The 14,907-nt window shown below is 45.2% G+C and overlaps 1 protein-coding gene across 1 annotated transcript in view; it reads right to left on the reverse strand.

Annotated features, from left to right (window-relative positions):
- Positions 1-14,907, reverse strand: part of SLC24A3 (solute carrier family 24 (sodium/potassium/calcium exchanger), member 3) — a gene marked incomplete at its 5' end in the record, with an annotated part of 57,939 nt that overhangs the window by 15,725 nt on the left and 27,307 nt on the right. Inside the window, 7 exons of the mRNA XM_008937844.1 lie at positions 428-594; positions 2,188-2,464; positions 3,041-3,201; positions 5,876-6,009; positions 7,612-7,665; positions 8,836-8,861; positions 12,512-12,586. Coding sequence (XP_008936092.1) covers positions 428-594; positions 2,188-2,464; positions 3,041-3,201; positions 5,876-6,009; positions 7,612-7,665; positions 8,836-8,861; positions 12,512-12,586 — 894 coding nt within the window. The remainder of the gene's footprint in view (positions 1-427; positions 595-2,187; positions 2,465-3,040; positions 3,202-5,875; positions 6,010-7,611; positions 7,666-8,835; positions 8,862-12,511; positions 12,587-14,907) is intronic.

Raw genomic sequence — 14,907 nt, forward strand, 5'->3', positions numbered from 1 at the left:
AGAATTTGGCTGAGTCTCATGTTTTTGTTCATGTAGAGTTCAAAGTGTTATTAGTCACACTCTGTTTCTCAAGCTTGCTTGCTCCAAGAAAAGGAAAAGTTATTTAGGCCAGATTCTTACTAGCATCAGGGCCTCTTTACACTGCCCTGCATGACAAGGGAGTGTCAAACTGCTGCAAGTGTACTTTTTTCCCACGTTAAAGAATCTAGGTGTAACTAATCCAGCTCTGACTCAGGTGTAAAGGCCTTGGCTACTGGTTCCTAATTTTCTTCTCTGAGTGTGGACGGGTTTAGCAGAAGTGGAAGCACACTTAGTTTCTTACCTAAAAAATCAAGCATGTAGAACTTCCTACGCATCTCTCTAAGCTGACAAAACCCACTGCTGTTGCATCACCCAGGCTGTGGTTTCTGCTTTAGCTGGTACATACCATCCACACCATCATGTAGGAGAAAGCTGCAATCCAGAGGGTAGAAGAAGCAAAGGTAACCATGAACCATTTCTCCAAGTGGGGTTTGCTACAGTTGGGCACTGTGAAGTACAGGACAAAACTCAATGGCCACGTGAAGAGCCACTTCAAGATCTCTATCTTGCCAGCTGTAAAACAACAAGAGGGAAACAATCACAATTCTAACTTGCTTTAGTCCAGAATGTAATTATTTTGTCAATATCAACAAGCAAGATGCTAGAGACACCTCAGCCTAACTACTGTCCAAACAGACAATGACAAGACACCCCTTGTTCAGAAGGTCACAGTGTGATGGCAGAGAGGGTCACAGGGAAGGAGTATGAAGGGCCTCCATGAGAGTTTGTTAAGCAATGGGTCAGAGCACAGCCACTACCCTCCTTGGCTCAAGTTCCTACAGGTACCATATAAAAAATAAGTTCTGGAAAGAGATCTGATCCATCTTCAACCACCCAATGGGAGGGTACAGAAAAGGTGGAGTCCGTCCCATCACAGAAATACACAAGGAAATTGTAAGAGCCAATAGACTCAATTTGCAATAAGGGAAATTCAGAATAGATGCTACCATAAGTTGTGCTGTTTTTTCCCCCCTCCCCCCCATCACGAGGACAGTAAAACATTAGAATGGGTACCCAAAAAGACAGTGAGAGCTCTGTCCTTATACATTATCAAAACTCAACTGGACAAAGCCTTGGGCAACCTGCTCTGAGCAGAGGTTTGAACCAGAGATCTCCAGAGGCCAATGCCAACCTTTCCCATATGATGAATCTAGTGTCATGGTCCAGAGGACATTGAAATTACTCTCTTCAAGGTTCATTATTTTCCTCTCTTGAACTACTGCTACACTGTTTGAGTGAGGAGATCTGAACAGCAGTTCCCAAAACCGTATCTCACCCATAAAGGGCAGCACCAGCCCCTTCAGTATTCTGGCTTGTCTGCAACACAGCAGACCTTGCCACCCGCGGCAACAGTGAGTGAAAGGTAGCGTGGGGCTAAATTATAATCATCCCAGGAATAGAGCCCCAATGGGGTCAGAGGGACTCAGTCAACAGACCTCCATCCTGCAGGCACAGTGCTCAGCAACCCAAGGCACAAGTGGTTCCTCACACATCATGTAGCTGTTGTGACTTACTAAGCCCTCCAGAAAGAGTGGTAAGACACTGTGGCTGTGCACAGATAACAGCAGGGAGCAGAAGCACCCACCCAGGACCTTCTTTTGTCTCCACTCCACATCAGCACCACCACCACCTTGCCACCACTTGCACTACACTTTACCACCAAGGCACCTCATTTTCCAGCAAAGGTAATGCCTAGATGCAGACAGGTCTGACTGCGTTCAGCACCTTGCCAGCAGTCCCACTATCCGCAGCCTCTTCCACAGTCAGCAGACCGAAACGTGTCTCTCCAGAGGGTGACCCAGGTTTGTGGGGCAGGAACCACCCTGTGGAGATTGCTGCTTCTCCACCCTTGACTGCAACAGCAGTGCTGGGCCAACATACGAGCTGCAGCAGAGGCATGTCCAAGCCCAAGAGTCTGCATCCTGAGAAGTTCCTGCTGTTTCCCAGTTCCTCTCATCTTTTAACTGTGACCAGGAACTACACTGCAAGGTGCAGGCTGATGGGAGCTCTCAGAGAGATGTCTACCTCAACATGTCTGCGATGCTTTCTGGCACACCCAAATCGAGTTTTGCTTTCTGGAACAACACAAACCCAGAAGCTTCTTACCTGGTAGGTCAAAAGGCGTGTATGGCCCTTCATGGTCATCGTCGTCATCATCTTCTTCCTCTTCCTCATCATTTTCATTGTTCTCGTTGTCCTCATTCTCATTTTCTGTCTCATTTCCAGCCTCAGCCACGTCTTCGTCCCGCCGAGCACCATTCACACCTCGTTCAGCAGAGTTGCTGGGGCCTGTTCCATTCTCAACCACATGCTTGATAGGTATTTTGATCGCTACTTCTGACTCACCATTGGTGTAAGTCCTGCTGTTGATCAGCCTTTGTCTCTGTAAACAGAACCACAAAGTCTTGCTGAAAGACAGAATTTTTTAAAACTTACTTTTTTTAAAGAGAACGGGAGGAACGGAGAAAAGAAAGATGTGCAGAGCTCTTTAAGAGTTTGCCTTTAAAGCAAAATAGATCAATTTTGATCAGTTATAAAGTGAGGCTTGCTTGCAGATGACTAGAGTAAATTTCACACATGAAACGTCTATAAGAGAAGGACCAGTGGCTGTGGGATTGACTCCAGGAGTACTCCTAGACTAAGTGCAGACTCAGTGGAGTACCTTATTATTAAATAAGTGCAAGTGATACTCATGTCGGATCAAGGCAGGGGCACATCCTGTGAGCAACAGCTACAGATAACATAACCATGTAATGACTTGAAACTTGCTCTGTTAAAATCCCCATGGGGACAGATAACAAGGGATAGTTGAGTAAAGTCAGTGTCAGAAGGATAAAATCCAGGAAAATGCTACCAGGGATCCAGAAGAAACACAAGAGTTCCATTTTGACCCAGACAGTGCTACAGGAAAAGGCAAATCCAGAAGGAGAAGCGGGGGCCAGGGAGATAAAAGACATACCTCATTGATTAACATGCGGCTGGCCATGGAGAGACGAGTTTTGGGAGGGAAGTGGCTGGTTATCATGATCCGGAGCCCAGCCTCAGAAAATGAAAGCTGGTGTGGGTAGGCAGACAGCAGCTCATCCACCATAATCACTGAGGCTTTACGGTGGAAATTTCCTGCAGCCAAGGAACAAAGAGAAATTGAGGTCTTCTTCCAGCAGTCTGCTTCTCTGCCCTGCCCGGCTCTCGGAATAATAAACCTGTGGGTTCCAGAAGTCCTTTGTAAGAACCTTTCCTTCAGCTACTGCCATTCAAAATATGACTCCTCTATCCTTAATTTCCGTCTTATGTTTCTGTCTTTAAATAAATGGCCAGCAAGGTACCTCCACTCACAAACACTGCAGAGAATTGAGCCTGCTCTGCACAGTTCATCACAGGCCTGCGTTAGACAGATTGCTGATTCCACAGCAGCTATGCCACAAAGGCAGAAACACTGCTGCAGTGAAGCTGCATGAATTCCACCACTATAACCTGCACTTCTCTGAGGCTACTGGCTTCACTCACCATTAAGGGGACACAGGAGTGAGGAAATTGTCCCTGCAGGGTACCAGTGCAAATTGAAAAGCAGATTCCTGCATCCTGGGCTCGCATCTCACAGCTGGGACATGCTGCTCATGGCAGCACCAGCTCGTGCCAGGCCATGGGGCGCGATGCACGGTGCACGAGCAAAGGAACAAGGAGACAGGGAGAGGTACTTGAACCTTGCTCCAATGCCCGTTGCCTCGGGGGGGCACAGTGCCCATGTCTGTCCTTTCTGCACTCAGGCTGTGAATTCTGGGCTAGGACTGGGACTCAGCAGCAGGGAAAGCAGAGGTCTTCCCCGACACATCTCTGCTTTGGTTTATTAAACTCAGTGCTGAACACCAGCAAATATTTTATGGCATTACTATTTATACTACCATCACTGTTAGTCTTACAGAAGAGTATCTCCTCAACCTCAGTGTCACTTTTCCTTCTGACTGCGGTTTCCATGGATTGAGGTAGATAAGTGGGATCCTCCATACTAAAAAAAACCCAAAACAGCCAGACAGCTTTTCCTTGTGACTTCTTCCATACTGGCATTTCCTGTAAGACACTTGGGAGAAATTCCCCAAACAGAGAAACCTTTTGGCCTGATTCCTTTTGGTTCTCTGTTCAGAAAAGCCCTCAGAAAACAGAGAGTAGTGTATGAAACCCTCAGGCAACCTGTTGCAATGGGTGCTGTTTGCCAACCTGTGCTGCTGGCTGCTGTGCACAGCAGTGCCACTCACTTGTCTGGGCCTCCAGTGGCCCACTGACAAGTACATACAGGAACAACCTGTAAGAAAATAAAGCCATCCTTTTGTCTTCCTTCCTCAGCCAGTTTGAGTAACCGGAAGTGTCCAAAACAAAAACACAAAACCCAACAGCTGAACTTTGTCATGCAAAAACACATTCTGGGGAGATTTAACCCAAATCCCACAGTCAGCACTGCCAAGTTTGTGCGTAACCCTGAGGCCACCGAGCAAACCTAGATGACTAAGGCCTGAGCTTCTGTTTACTGAGTTTTACCAGTCTGGCTTGACTCGTACAGAGTGTGGTCACCTTGCCAGCACAGTTTCACTGTTGAGAGCCCCAGGCTAAGAAAAGCTGTTCCCATAAAAGCAACTTCCCCAAATCAAAGTGCACAGCACTCACAAAAGCCTTGCCTCAGCAACAAGGCAGTAACATGATAGCTGGCCTCTGCCGGACTCAAAGGGTTTGATGTCAGCAAATAAGGCTCTCCACATTTCACATTTAGATGCTTACTGCACACAGACTACGTGTTTCTGTTTGTAGGAAAAGAGACCTATTTTTGTTAATGTTTTTTCAGCCCAGCAAACCAAAAAGGGCAGCCCATCTGAGTCAGAGACTAAAGAAAGGACTGCTTTCAACAAGAAAGAGCTCCTTCTCAAGTTAAACCCAAGACTGTGGGGCAGGAGTTTTTATTCCCGAGGACAGGTGAATATAAATTCCAAGTAGTTACTGCACATGCTTTCTGACTGTTGCAAAGGTTATAGAATTATTCTCTGTAAATACAACTTAGCACATGTTTGCAAGTGCGCACATCGAGCTACTGCTGCTGAGCTACAGAGCAGCTGAATTTTTTTTTAAGCTGAAGAAATACAGTAATTTTTATATGTGATCATGACTAAAGTCAAATGGGAGCAAATTTCAGCCAAAGTGAAATCCACTTTAAGATTTTTTACACAGAAAAGTTGTCCACGTTCAAGACAGCACGCACAGTAAGAGCACAGTACCCAGACCAACACGGAGTCCCTGCTCTCCCTTCACTGGGGAGGAAGTGGATGCCAGCGTAAGTAGTGCTTTTTTCCTCCCTCGGTTTATGCCACTTTGGAACGGAGTCAAATTTCAGATAAATTAAATTTCACTCTGTTTCATTTACTAGATGTAAATAACCATCTTCAGTGCAAAGTAACAGTGCCCATAGGAGGACTTTTAACAGCATGGCTGCCACACTCTAAATAAGTAGCCCCGGGCAAGTTAGGCTTGAAGCTGGAGGAGTCCTTTCAAGTGAGGCACTTGTCCAGCAGCAAGAATTACCCAGAAGAGGCCTGAGCTGCCTCCAGAGGCAAAGGATGTGGTGGCTGGGGGCACCATACCGTGCCCCCAGGCACAGGAGCCATGGCCATCTGGGCATGGGGGTTACAAAAGGTCCACCTCCCCACCCATTTCAAGGAGACAGAAGCAGCCCACACCACAGGTCTAGAGGAAAAACTTGTAAACATGCATAACTATGCAAGCAAGCAGGGTGACTTACTGGAACAGTTACCTTTCTTTAGTAATACCACTGTGGCATCGCAGTTGCTGTTATCGTCCATTTCCGTGTTATTTGCTAAACCATTGACCATGTTCGCAGAGTTTTTTGTCCTCCTTTCAAAGCAGTGATGTATGGTTGAGTTGTACCTGCATAAATGAAACACACTCTAGATGTACCTTTGCTGTTTCTATGTGGTTTTCTTGACACTCTTCCTTTCCTGGACTCATATCCTTTGCGATCCAGCTCAAGGAGGGAAGAAATCCCCCTCTCGTTTTAAGGAAATCCAGCCACAGTATGCCAGAGCTGCAATTCCATTGTACACAATGCAACCCCTCCATACCCAGAAGGCTATGAAAGATACAAGACATGAATCTTGAATGACAGGTGTTTATGTATGATGCGTCATTAATATTCTGTAGAGCAAATATGGTTTCTTGTCATCATCAAAACTGATTTTTTTATCACATCATAACACTGGAGCATGAGTGCTGTTTTACCTGAGAAGACCTACCACAGAAACACAAGACCATATGTTATGTTCCATCTCAACTTTGGGAGTAAAAAAAAATTAAAATATTTATTTCTTATTTCATTTAGAGTAGCCAGGAACTGACCCAAACACAAGCCGAGGACCTCGCCATGACAGTCGATGGCAAGGGCAGACCACTGTGAACACCTGGCCAAGGTCCCTCATCAGGCCAACAACCTCCCCAGCTATATCCAAACAGGTCTGAAATATCTGTTCACACTACAGCATTGCTTTCAGAATAAAAAAAAACAAAAACAAACAAAAAAAACCAAAAACAAACGAACAAACAAAACAAAACAAAAAAACAAACAAAACAACTCCACATTGTAGATTCAGAGATTACAACTCTGTTTTGCTGGTCAGAGGATTGTTGCAAGGGTGAAGCTACCCTCCATGTTATAGAAAAAGTTTCTAATTATGAGAAGTGAGATAAATTCTGACTCGTGTTCCCTTCATCCCAGCCTGGTTGTTTTGCTGTTCTCACTGAGAACTGCTTTGACAATATTTACTCTGTTCATCATTTCAAAACAAATCTCTACTCTTACTTGTTGAGACAAGGTCACTGGTGTGCTTGGCAGCTGGTAGGTTTTGTTGAATGTTCCAGTTTAAATCTGGGTTTCCTTTATATTGGCTTTTAAAAACACGGCAGGAGGAGGGGAACCAAGCAGCAGAATAGAGTAGCTTTGCTAGCATGAACTTGAGTGCAACACAGCTCAGATGCTCAGAAAATCAATGTTGACTGCGCTGTAGTTTTATTATGGGTCTCCAAGCAAGCGAGAATAAATTGCTGTGGAGTTCTGCACCCATAAAAGGTAGATCGAATCTCCCACATGTTTATTTCTGAGTTGGGATGCTAAGATGATGTCAGAAGAGGCTGCTTGGGTAGCAACTGGAGATAGATTTGGTCCTCTGCTCTGTCACAGACCTGCTGCGTGAGCCTTCGTCAGTTCACACAGCACCATCTACCTTTAGATGTCCGATCCTCAGATCTGTACTTTGGGGATAAGCAGCCCCTTCCTGCCTCATCAGGATAAGTAACAGATGGGTACACAAAAAGGCCAGGTGCTTTAACCCCTGCTGCTGGAGGTGCTGCTGCCACACAGGTTGGGTGGTGCAGTGGAAGCCCTGCAGATCTCTCCAGTTACTTTGGCAAGCTCTGGAATGGCACGGGAGCAGGGAGCCCTGCAACCTGAGCAAGCCGAGCGCATGCTGGACTTACTTCATGATGACGATGTAGATGATGTACATCAGCACTAAGACTAAGGACTCCCACCTGCAAACAAGAGAGACACAGAAAATACCTCAGAGCAGGGCACGGCCATCAGCTGCCTGAGCTCAACCATGTCCCCAGCTGTCATGCCACAGACTTGGAAAGGCTGGATGCTTGCGCTGTCTTACACCTCTAGAAAAGGGGATGCATAAAGAAATGACTCACACACACGTGTGATACCTCCTTTGTTTTCTTGACTTCTGCTTTGGTTTTACTTGACCAAATCAACTCACCAGCTAAGAACAAGTGACTAAAGACAGTATTCTACCTAGCTCCCCACAGCAAGCTTCTACTCCTTGTGGAAATCATCCATTACCAGAGCGCTATGTACTAAAACTCACAGGTCATTTTCTTTTTAAGGATTTGGAGACATTCCATCAACCATGTCAACACCTCATTTCCTGCTTCTGGCAGTTCAACACTCAGCTTCCGCATTGATGTGTTGTAACCGAAGGGCACAGTCAAATACAATTGGGCCTTAAGTCAATTTAAGTTAGAAAAACAAAGCAAAACAAGCCATTGCAGAAGTCAGTGTTTCAGAAATCCTTCTTTGAAATTACACATAAATCCCCCAGTGAGAACAAGTTTAAGAAAACACGCAACCCAAAGAGCCTGACTCCCCCTAGTGCTTGTAATCTAAATAATACTGGCTGTGAGTGAAATCAAAGCTGCCACTGTCACTCCACAAGCCCCGAGAGGTGCTGAAAAAAAAACTATCAAAGCAAAACAACTAGAAGTACACTTTTAAAAGTGTTTGAAGCCCGCCTAGCCTACCCGACCTATTACAGTACAGTTAAGCACGTTCATGGGGATATTAATATTTTTTCTTTCTTTAAACGAAACACCGCCTTTTTTAATGTTGCCTTAAGAGTTTGGGACTTTTTTAATTAAATTATTAAAAATGCAAATATTGGAACACATTTATTTATGACTGCTTGGGTGGCCCTTTGCATCCCCAGGCGTCCGACACCCCGGGCACACTGTCACGCAGGCAGGCGGCAGCCTCTGCTGAGCACATCGCCAGCCCGGGGCTGAGCTTCTCCCCTGGCAGGAAACTGCTGCCTGCACTGACCTGCACAACTTGGTAACTTTCCCCTCTGCTCCACATGGACCCTACTACCTATTGCAGCTTCTGTGGTCTAACCAGAAAACAAAGAAATGGGATACACTTACCAGGATACTTTTTCGTCATAAATAAACTGTGGAGAAAAGGTGTAAAATAGGCGTGTTATACATGAAATTAGTGAAAAACAGCTCATCACCTGAGAATGGAACAGAGCAACTCAGGGCAATGGGATTAAGCCCTCTGGTCTGCTTAGGCACTGCGCTCCTGCCCAACCTTTGAATTTCTCCAGGCCCAGTTTCTCTCACCAGGGCTACGCACGTCCTCTCTCCCGCACACCACGTGCCCTGCCCAAGACACAGCCTTGTCCCCCGGCCCACTAGTCAGGGGCAACTGGGCAATGGGTTCACACATTTACACCAGCTCCACAGGTGCCGTGACATTTTGCTGGCTGAAAACTGCGCCCAGGGCATTATTTCTTCACCACTAGCAGACTTCAGCTACTGTGAGAGCTCTTGTACCACACCTGCAGAAGGATGCTGAAGCTTTCACAGCAACACTCTGCAAGCCTCCTCAGGAAAGGAACAACATTATTTTAAGATTAAAAATAAATAAATAAATTACTGGGCTGAATCAAGGCAAGGTAAGCATGGTATATGTGATTTATCCAATTCTAATCCCTGTGATTTAGAGCTCACTCTTTCTTATCAAATGTCCAGGAGCACCAAACAGGTGAGTTTATGCTGCTCTGCTGCTCATTACCACAGCACTGCAACTCCTTTGCTAGCAGAAATGGAAGACAACAAAGTTACATTGATTCACCCAGCAGATTATCAAGCTTTTTAAAGCTGCTGAATCTCAACATCAGAAATTTATCTATTTCTCCTCAGGTGTATTTATGATTAGCAAAGGCACCAGTGGTATGCAATTTATAATACACCACCACAAGCTGCTGTTTAAAATACTAAGAGAACAACCTTCTACAAGCAATATCATCCCTCAAGAAAGATAATTTTTATTTCAGCCGCAGCAAAGTCTTGATGCCCTGATATGGCAAATTATCCCTATATGGTGAAGAGCTTAAGTGACTTCTAAAATTTAAGGCACACAGAAATCTAACCAAGGGGGAACTGCAAGCATGCTGAGAGTCAGTATTTGAATAACAATGTGCTGCCACCTACATTTGATTCTGCCTTAAAAGGATAGGAAATATCCAAGCCACTGTGAAGCCAGGGGTCCCTGGGTGAGTGAATGGGAGGAGAAACTTCCTAAACTGATGCAGTGATTCTGAAAGGAGAAATCCTCATTTGCCATCAACTGGGGAAAAATATTGCATATTAAAGGACTGGTAAATCATCTGGGAGCTAAATCTTTAACCATTCAAAAAATTTTCACTTCCACCTTTCTCTGTTTTCCTCTAACAGAAGTAATTTATGATGATTTCTGTGGGGTGATGCTGAATAGAAGTGGGACATGCTCCACGTCTCCCCACACACAATTAACCACGCAGCGCTGTAATGGAAGTGGGAGTTCTGGCAAAGCCCTCAAGCCTCCACTAACGGCCAGAATCCTGCACAGTCCTGCTGCCTTAGCTGCCTGTGGACCTTGAACTTCACAGCTGATGAGCAGAAGACGAGGCACACATTGGAGGGAAGCTAACCCAAAGCTTAGAGGAAAAAAACAGTACCTTGATACTAGGGGGTATACTCACAAAAGAAAAGGACTGCCGCAGTTCTGTTATTATGAAAAGCAGCTTACGCAGCACTAAAGTATAGGAGAAAACTCTTAAGGATAACAGAGATGTCTGTTCAATGAGCCATATGAATTCCTCACTCCATGGGATACATAGCTGGAAATTTCAGGGGTGCACTGGACACAATACCAGAGACAGAGAATGGTTCCCAACATCCTGAAGCAACTGACAACCACAAGGCTGAACAAGCCACGAAAAAAACCTGCCTTGCTTAAAGAATTTAAAAACTGATGACAGATACGACAGATTTTCAGCTTGCCTGCCACCAAGCAGTAAATGAAACACTCAATTCAAACATAGGAGGCTAAATGCCAGGCACAGCCCACATCTGTGCCTCTCGTGGAGTAAACTAATGCCACCTAGATGTCCTCAAACTCGTGCAGCGTAATTTATTACAATTAGCGGGCGTGGTTTGCTGCTAAGAAACACTTTTTGGTCTGAGGTTACTGTCGAGCTGTCAAAATAAAAAAATAATTGTTTTGCAGTTCATTGCTAATAATTATATAGAAAAGTTATTTTTCAACAGTGTTGTGGTTTGAGGCTTGGGGGGGCGGGACAGGTGATCTCTGGGACCCAGGAGGGTCCCAGGGGGAAGCAGATACTCCCTCCCCCTTCCTCTGCCGTCTCTTTAAGAGATGCAAGAAGAGGGAGTTTCTCTCTCTTGCCCTTTTTGCTCTTTGTCTTGATGTGCTGGAGCATCAGCATGCCTGATCCCACACAGTTCTGAGAAAATCGTGTGCCATCTGAGATTTGAGGTTTATAGACCTTGTGTTTACTTTGTATTGCTCCCATCTTTGTATATATATCTACCTCCATTCTTGCTTTTTGTTCACTGTTAAACAATATAATTTATTTTTATTAACTTCCAATCAGTGCTGAGCCGATCTTACCCCTGCCTTCCTTTGTTTATCTCTCTACCCAGGAAAACTGAGAGATAGGGAGGGGGAACACAAATTCTGCTTCATGGGGACCTCCCCTCAGCCCTTAAATGGAGACATTCAGGTGCAAAAAGGCTGACTTTGCAGCAGAGGGAAGAGAAGTACCAACAGCTTGAGGCAAACCCTCTGAGATGAGACGGACATAGGCCTTAGCACCTACAGAATATGTACAGTACACAGCCAGGTGCAGAATAAGGGTAAAACAAAACATACTGTTGAAACTGCAATTAATAAAAGCAGTGCAAATTTCAGAAACAAAAGCGTTCATCTTCTGACTCTCAAGTTCCCTTCTTGCTTACATATGGAAGTTATCTCTCCTTTCTTAGGGAATTTAGGGGCATAGACAAGGCCAGGGGGGAAGAAAAAAAAAAAAAAAAAAACCAAAAACCAACACAACAACAAAGTAACAATTGTTTCCAGAAACTCAATTTTTCCATTTCCTGACTCTGGTATTGGTTGCAAAGGTAATGCTAAACTCACAGCAGTGTCTTTATCTGAACACTTGTGCTAACACTTTTTTTCCCTGGTCAGCCTGATTCTGAGAGATTTGGAGGACTTACTGAGCTTGATGGAAGCTGGAACAGGAGCAGCACTAAGAACTACTGAAACTGTAGCCTTCATTAGAGGATTTGCTGCCAGTGTGCACTCAACATGAGGTGCCCCAATTATGTGTGAGAAAACAAATGTTTTGTAGTTGTTAAGAATCTCTCTCCTCTGGGCACAAATGCTGCCTCCTTACAGGTCACCTAGACTTTTTTAGGAAGTCGTGAGGGTCACTGTCAGGAGAGGATTGACTGACACATCCACCCAGTGTTGGTGGTAGGTCTGCAGCACAGGGTTTCAGCTCTGCACCCTGTGGCTGTGCCTGGACTGTGGCACCACGCTTCTCCCCAGCTCTCTGGATGCTCCTGCATCTCCTGCTCACCAGCCAAGCTTTTCTACAGAGCCAGGGGGATCACGAGTACATTACTGCAAAAGCACAAAACCACTGGAGCTAGGATCTTAGCTACACGACTGTGAATCCTTAGGAGGTTCTCTTTACAGGTGGCAGTAGTCAAGTGGGTTCCCACAGAAGAACAACCTTCAAAAACTTACCACGATGAGTGCAACAACAGACAGTGTATAGTAAATTGAATCTCTCAAGAGACTCCACGACGACAGTGCAACAACCTGGGAAAAGAGGCAAAGAGAGGCCGTCAGCCAGGCTCCCACTGGCATCACCGCCACGCTAGCAGCATGTGCCAGCGTTAAGCCTGTTGTTCTGTCCCCACATGTGCTAGGACATGAAGAGGAGACCCATGCCAGGAAACACAATGGCTTTCTTCAGCTGCACAAGCAACATGGAGATGGGAGGACAGCCACGTCTGACAAGTAAAAGCTGTAAGGTCACAGGCAGCAGACGACTTCAATATGAAGTCGCAGACGTGCTAAATCACACCAGTGTGGTCAAACCACAGAAAGGGGAATCAAGTCCCACGTGTTTATGGATGACAGAGAGGTTTCCCAGTTGCTCAGCAGGCTATCCAGTATCCTTTTCCCCTAAAAATCCCTCCCATAGACATACCATGGAGCCTGCAGCAGCAGGTGGGTCCTCACCATCCTTGTCCCACCACCACACACCTACGTCCACCACGTGTCCTAAGAAATCCTCTCAGCAGCAGCCTCTCCTCAAATCTATCTCCCATTTCTGGAAAGCATTTCCAATGCTGTGGGTCACATCCTTCACAGGTGTAAACCACAAGGAGGCAAACAGGAGATGACTAATTTACACTGATTTGGATCTGGCTTCTGAATGTATAAATGAATTTTCCACCACATACAAGTCATGCTTGTGCATGAATCAAAACTAACTTAATTTTCACTTCTGTGATATACAAAGAAAGGTCCTATTTCAGAGTGCTAGCAAAAATTGTTTCCCAGATTTCTCTGCATATTAACTTTTACAATATTGGAATTTTCCAGAACTGCTAGCAAAACAAATGCTGTGACAAGATACCAACCACTATAATAAAAAATCTCTGCAGCCTCTTAATACTAAGGATTTTAAAGTGGATGTAATTTATGCCCAGCATAAAGTCTCTTCATGCAACCATTGGCATATAAGAAACTTCTATCTAAAATAAAAAAGCAAGCTTTCTAAGTCCTTCAGTCAGATTAGTTTTATACCACCTGACAATATATTTCAGTGCCTGTATGGGTAGATGAACGGGGATGCTTTATGATGGAAATTTCCAAATGCAGAAACCTGGAGTCAGATTCATAATTCTATTCAGAGATCCTTAATTAAACCTCACATCTTGTAGATAGTGGGCCCCTTCACTTTGATGGAGCAATTTTTGTAAGAGAGTTTATAAAACAACAACATCATTCCACAGTGGCTCATTTAACTGAAGTCTTTGAACCTTTTGATCACTGGGAAGAACACTCCAGTACAGCAAAGCTGGGCACATGAGGTAACCATGCGCCAAGGGTCTGAGCAGCTCATGAGCAGGGAGGGAAATGGCAGTGCTTCAGCCTGCTGACAAGAGCTGCATGGTCGAGCTCTACCTGTCGAGATCTTGAATGCCTGAGCTGTGCCATATGCACTTGCAGCAACCAAAGACTACACACAAATCTTAACACACTGGAAACCACTTAAATCACAGTTTAGCAGACTAAGGCAGGAAAAAAAATCAGGAGGAAATCAGCTTGGGTATAAAACACAATCATATTTGAGTTTTAAATCAGCAGTACTGTAACCCAGCTGACAGCTGATCCTTTGGCAGTTGAGCATAAGAAGGCAGCTGTAAAACCACGGCTCGCCAGGTCACACATTTCCTCTGCTCGAAGGACGTACCCTAAATTCGAACCCCAGACAAGTGCCCATTAGCCTTCTCTTGGCTACTACCCTGGAGACTGATTCTGGCACTCCCTAGAGCTGCAAGGAAGAGCTCTTTAGTCCAGGCTTAAATGAGAGCAAGCCCCTGTGAGTCCATCGCAGGTGAGGACCGTGATGAGAGCACACTCACCTGCACACTGCAGCATCGTCCCCACGGGTAAAACTACCAATATTAGGTGTTCAGTTTCCCACTGGTAAACTTTCATCCTGCAAACTCTTATGTGCAGCATGTACTACTCAAAATGCTTATTTCCCTTTTTGAAGGGCTGGAGAGCAGAGAAATCAAGATTTTGATCAGGACCAGCCTGACTTCTGCAGTTCTTAAGTCCTGAAGCAGTACACACATCCACTTCCACGTTCCCCAGGGATCTTTTTCACTGCAAATTGTGCCAGGGCTTTTCCTCCTCTCATGGCCCATTCTTGGCTTGACATTCTTGGGCTGAATGAATAGCTGCAAACATTGCCTGGAAATGCCAGGCTTTGGAAGAAATCTTCCTAATCTTGCTTCTCTGTTACCCTCTGGCACAGGAGGTCTAGATTTTCAGGCATTAAGAGCTAATAACTTAATTTGTTAATGTGGAGAGGCAGGGATGCTTGGGGCAGGGGGTCAAAA

Source organism: Merops nubicus, unplaced genomic scaffold (genome assembly GCF_000691845.1).
Source record: "Merops nubicus isolate BGI_N331 unplaced genomic scaffold, ASM69184v1 scaffold9513, whole genome shotgun sequence".
Taxonomy (NCBI): Eukaryota; Metazoa; Chordata; class Aves; order Coraciiformes; family Meropidae; genus Merops; species Merops nubicus.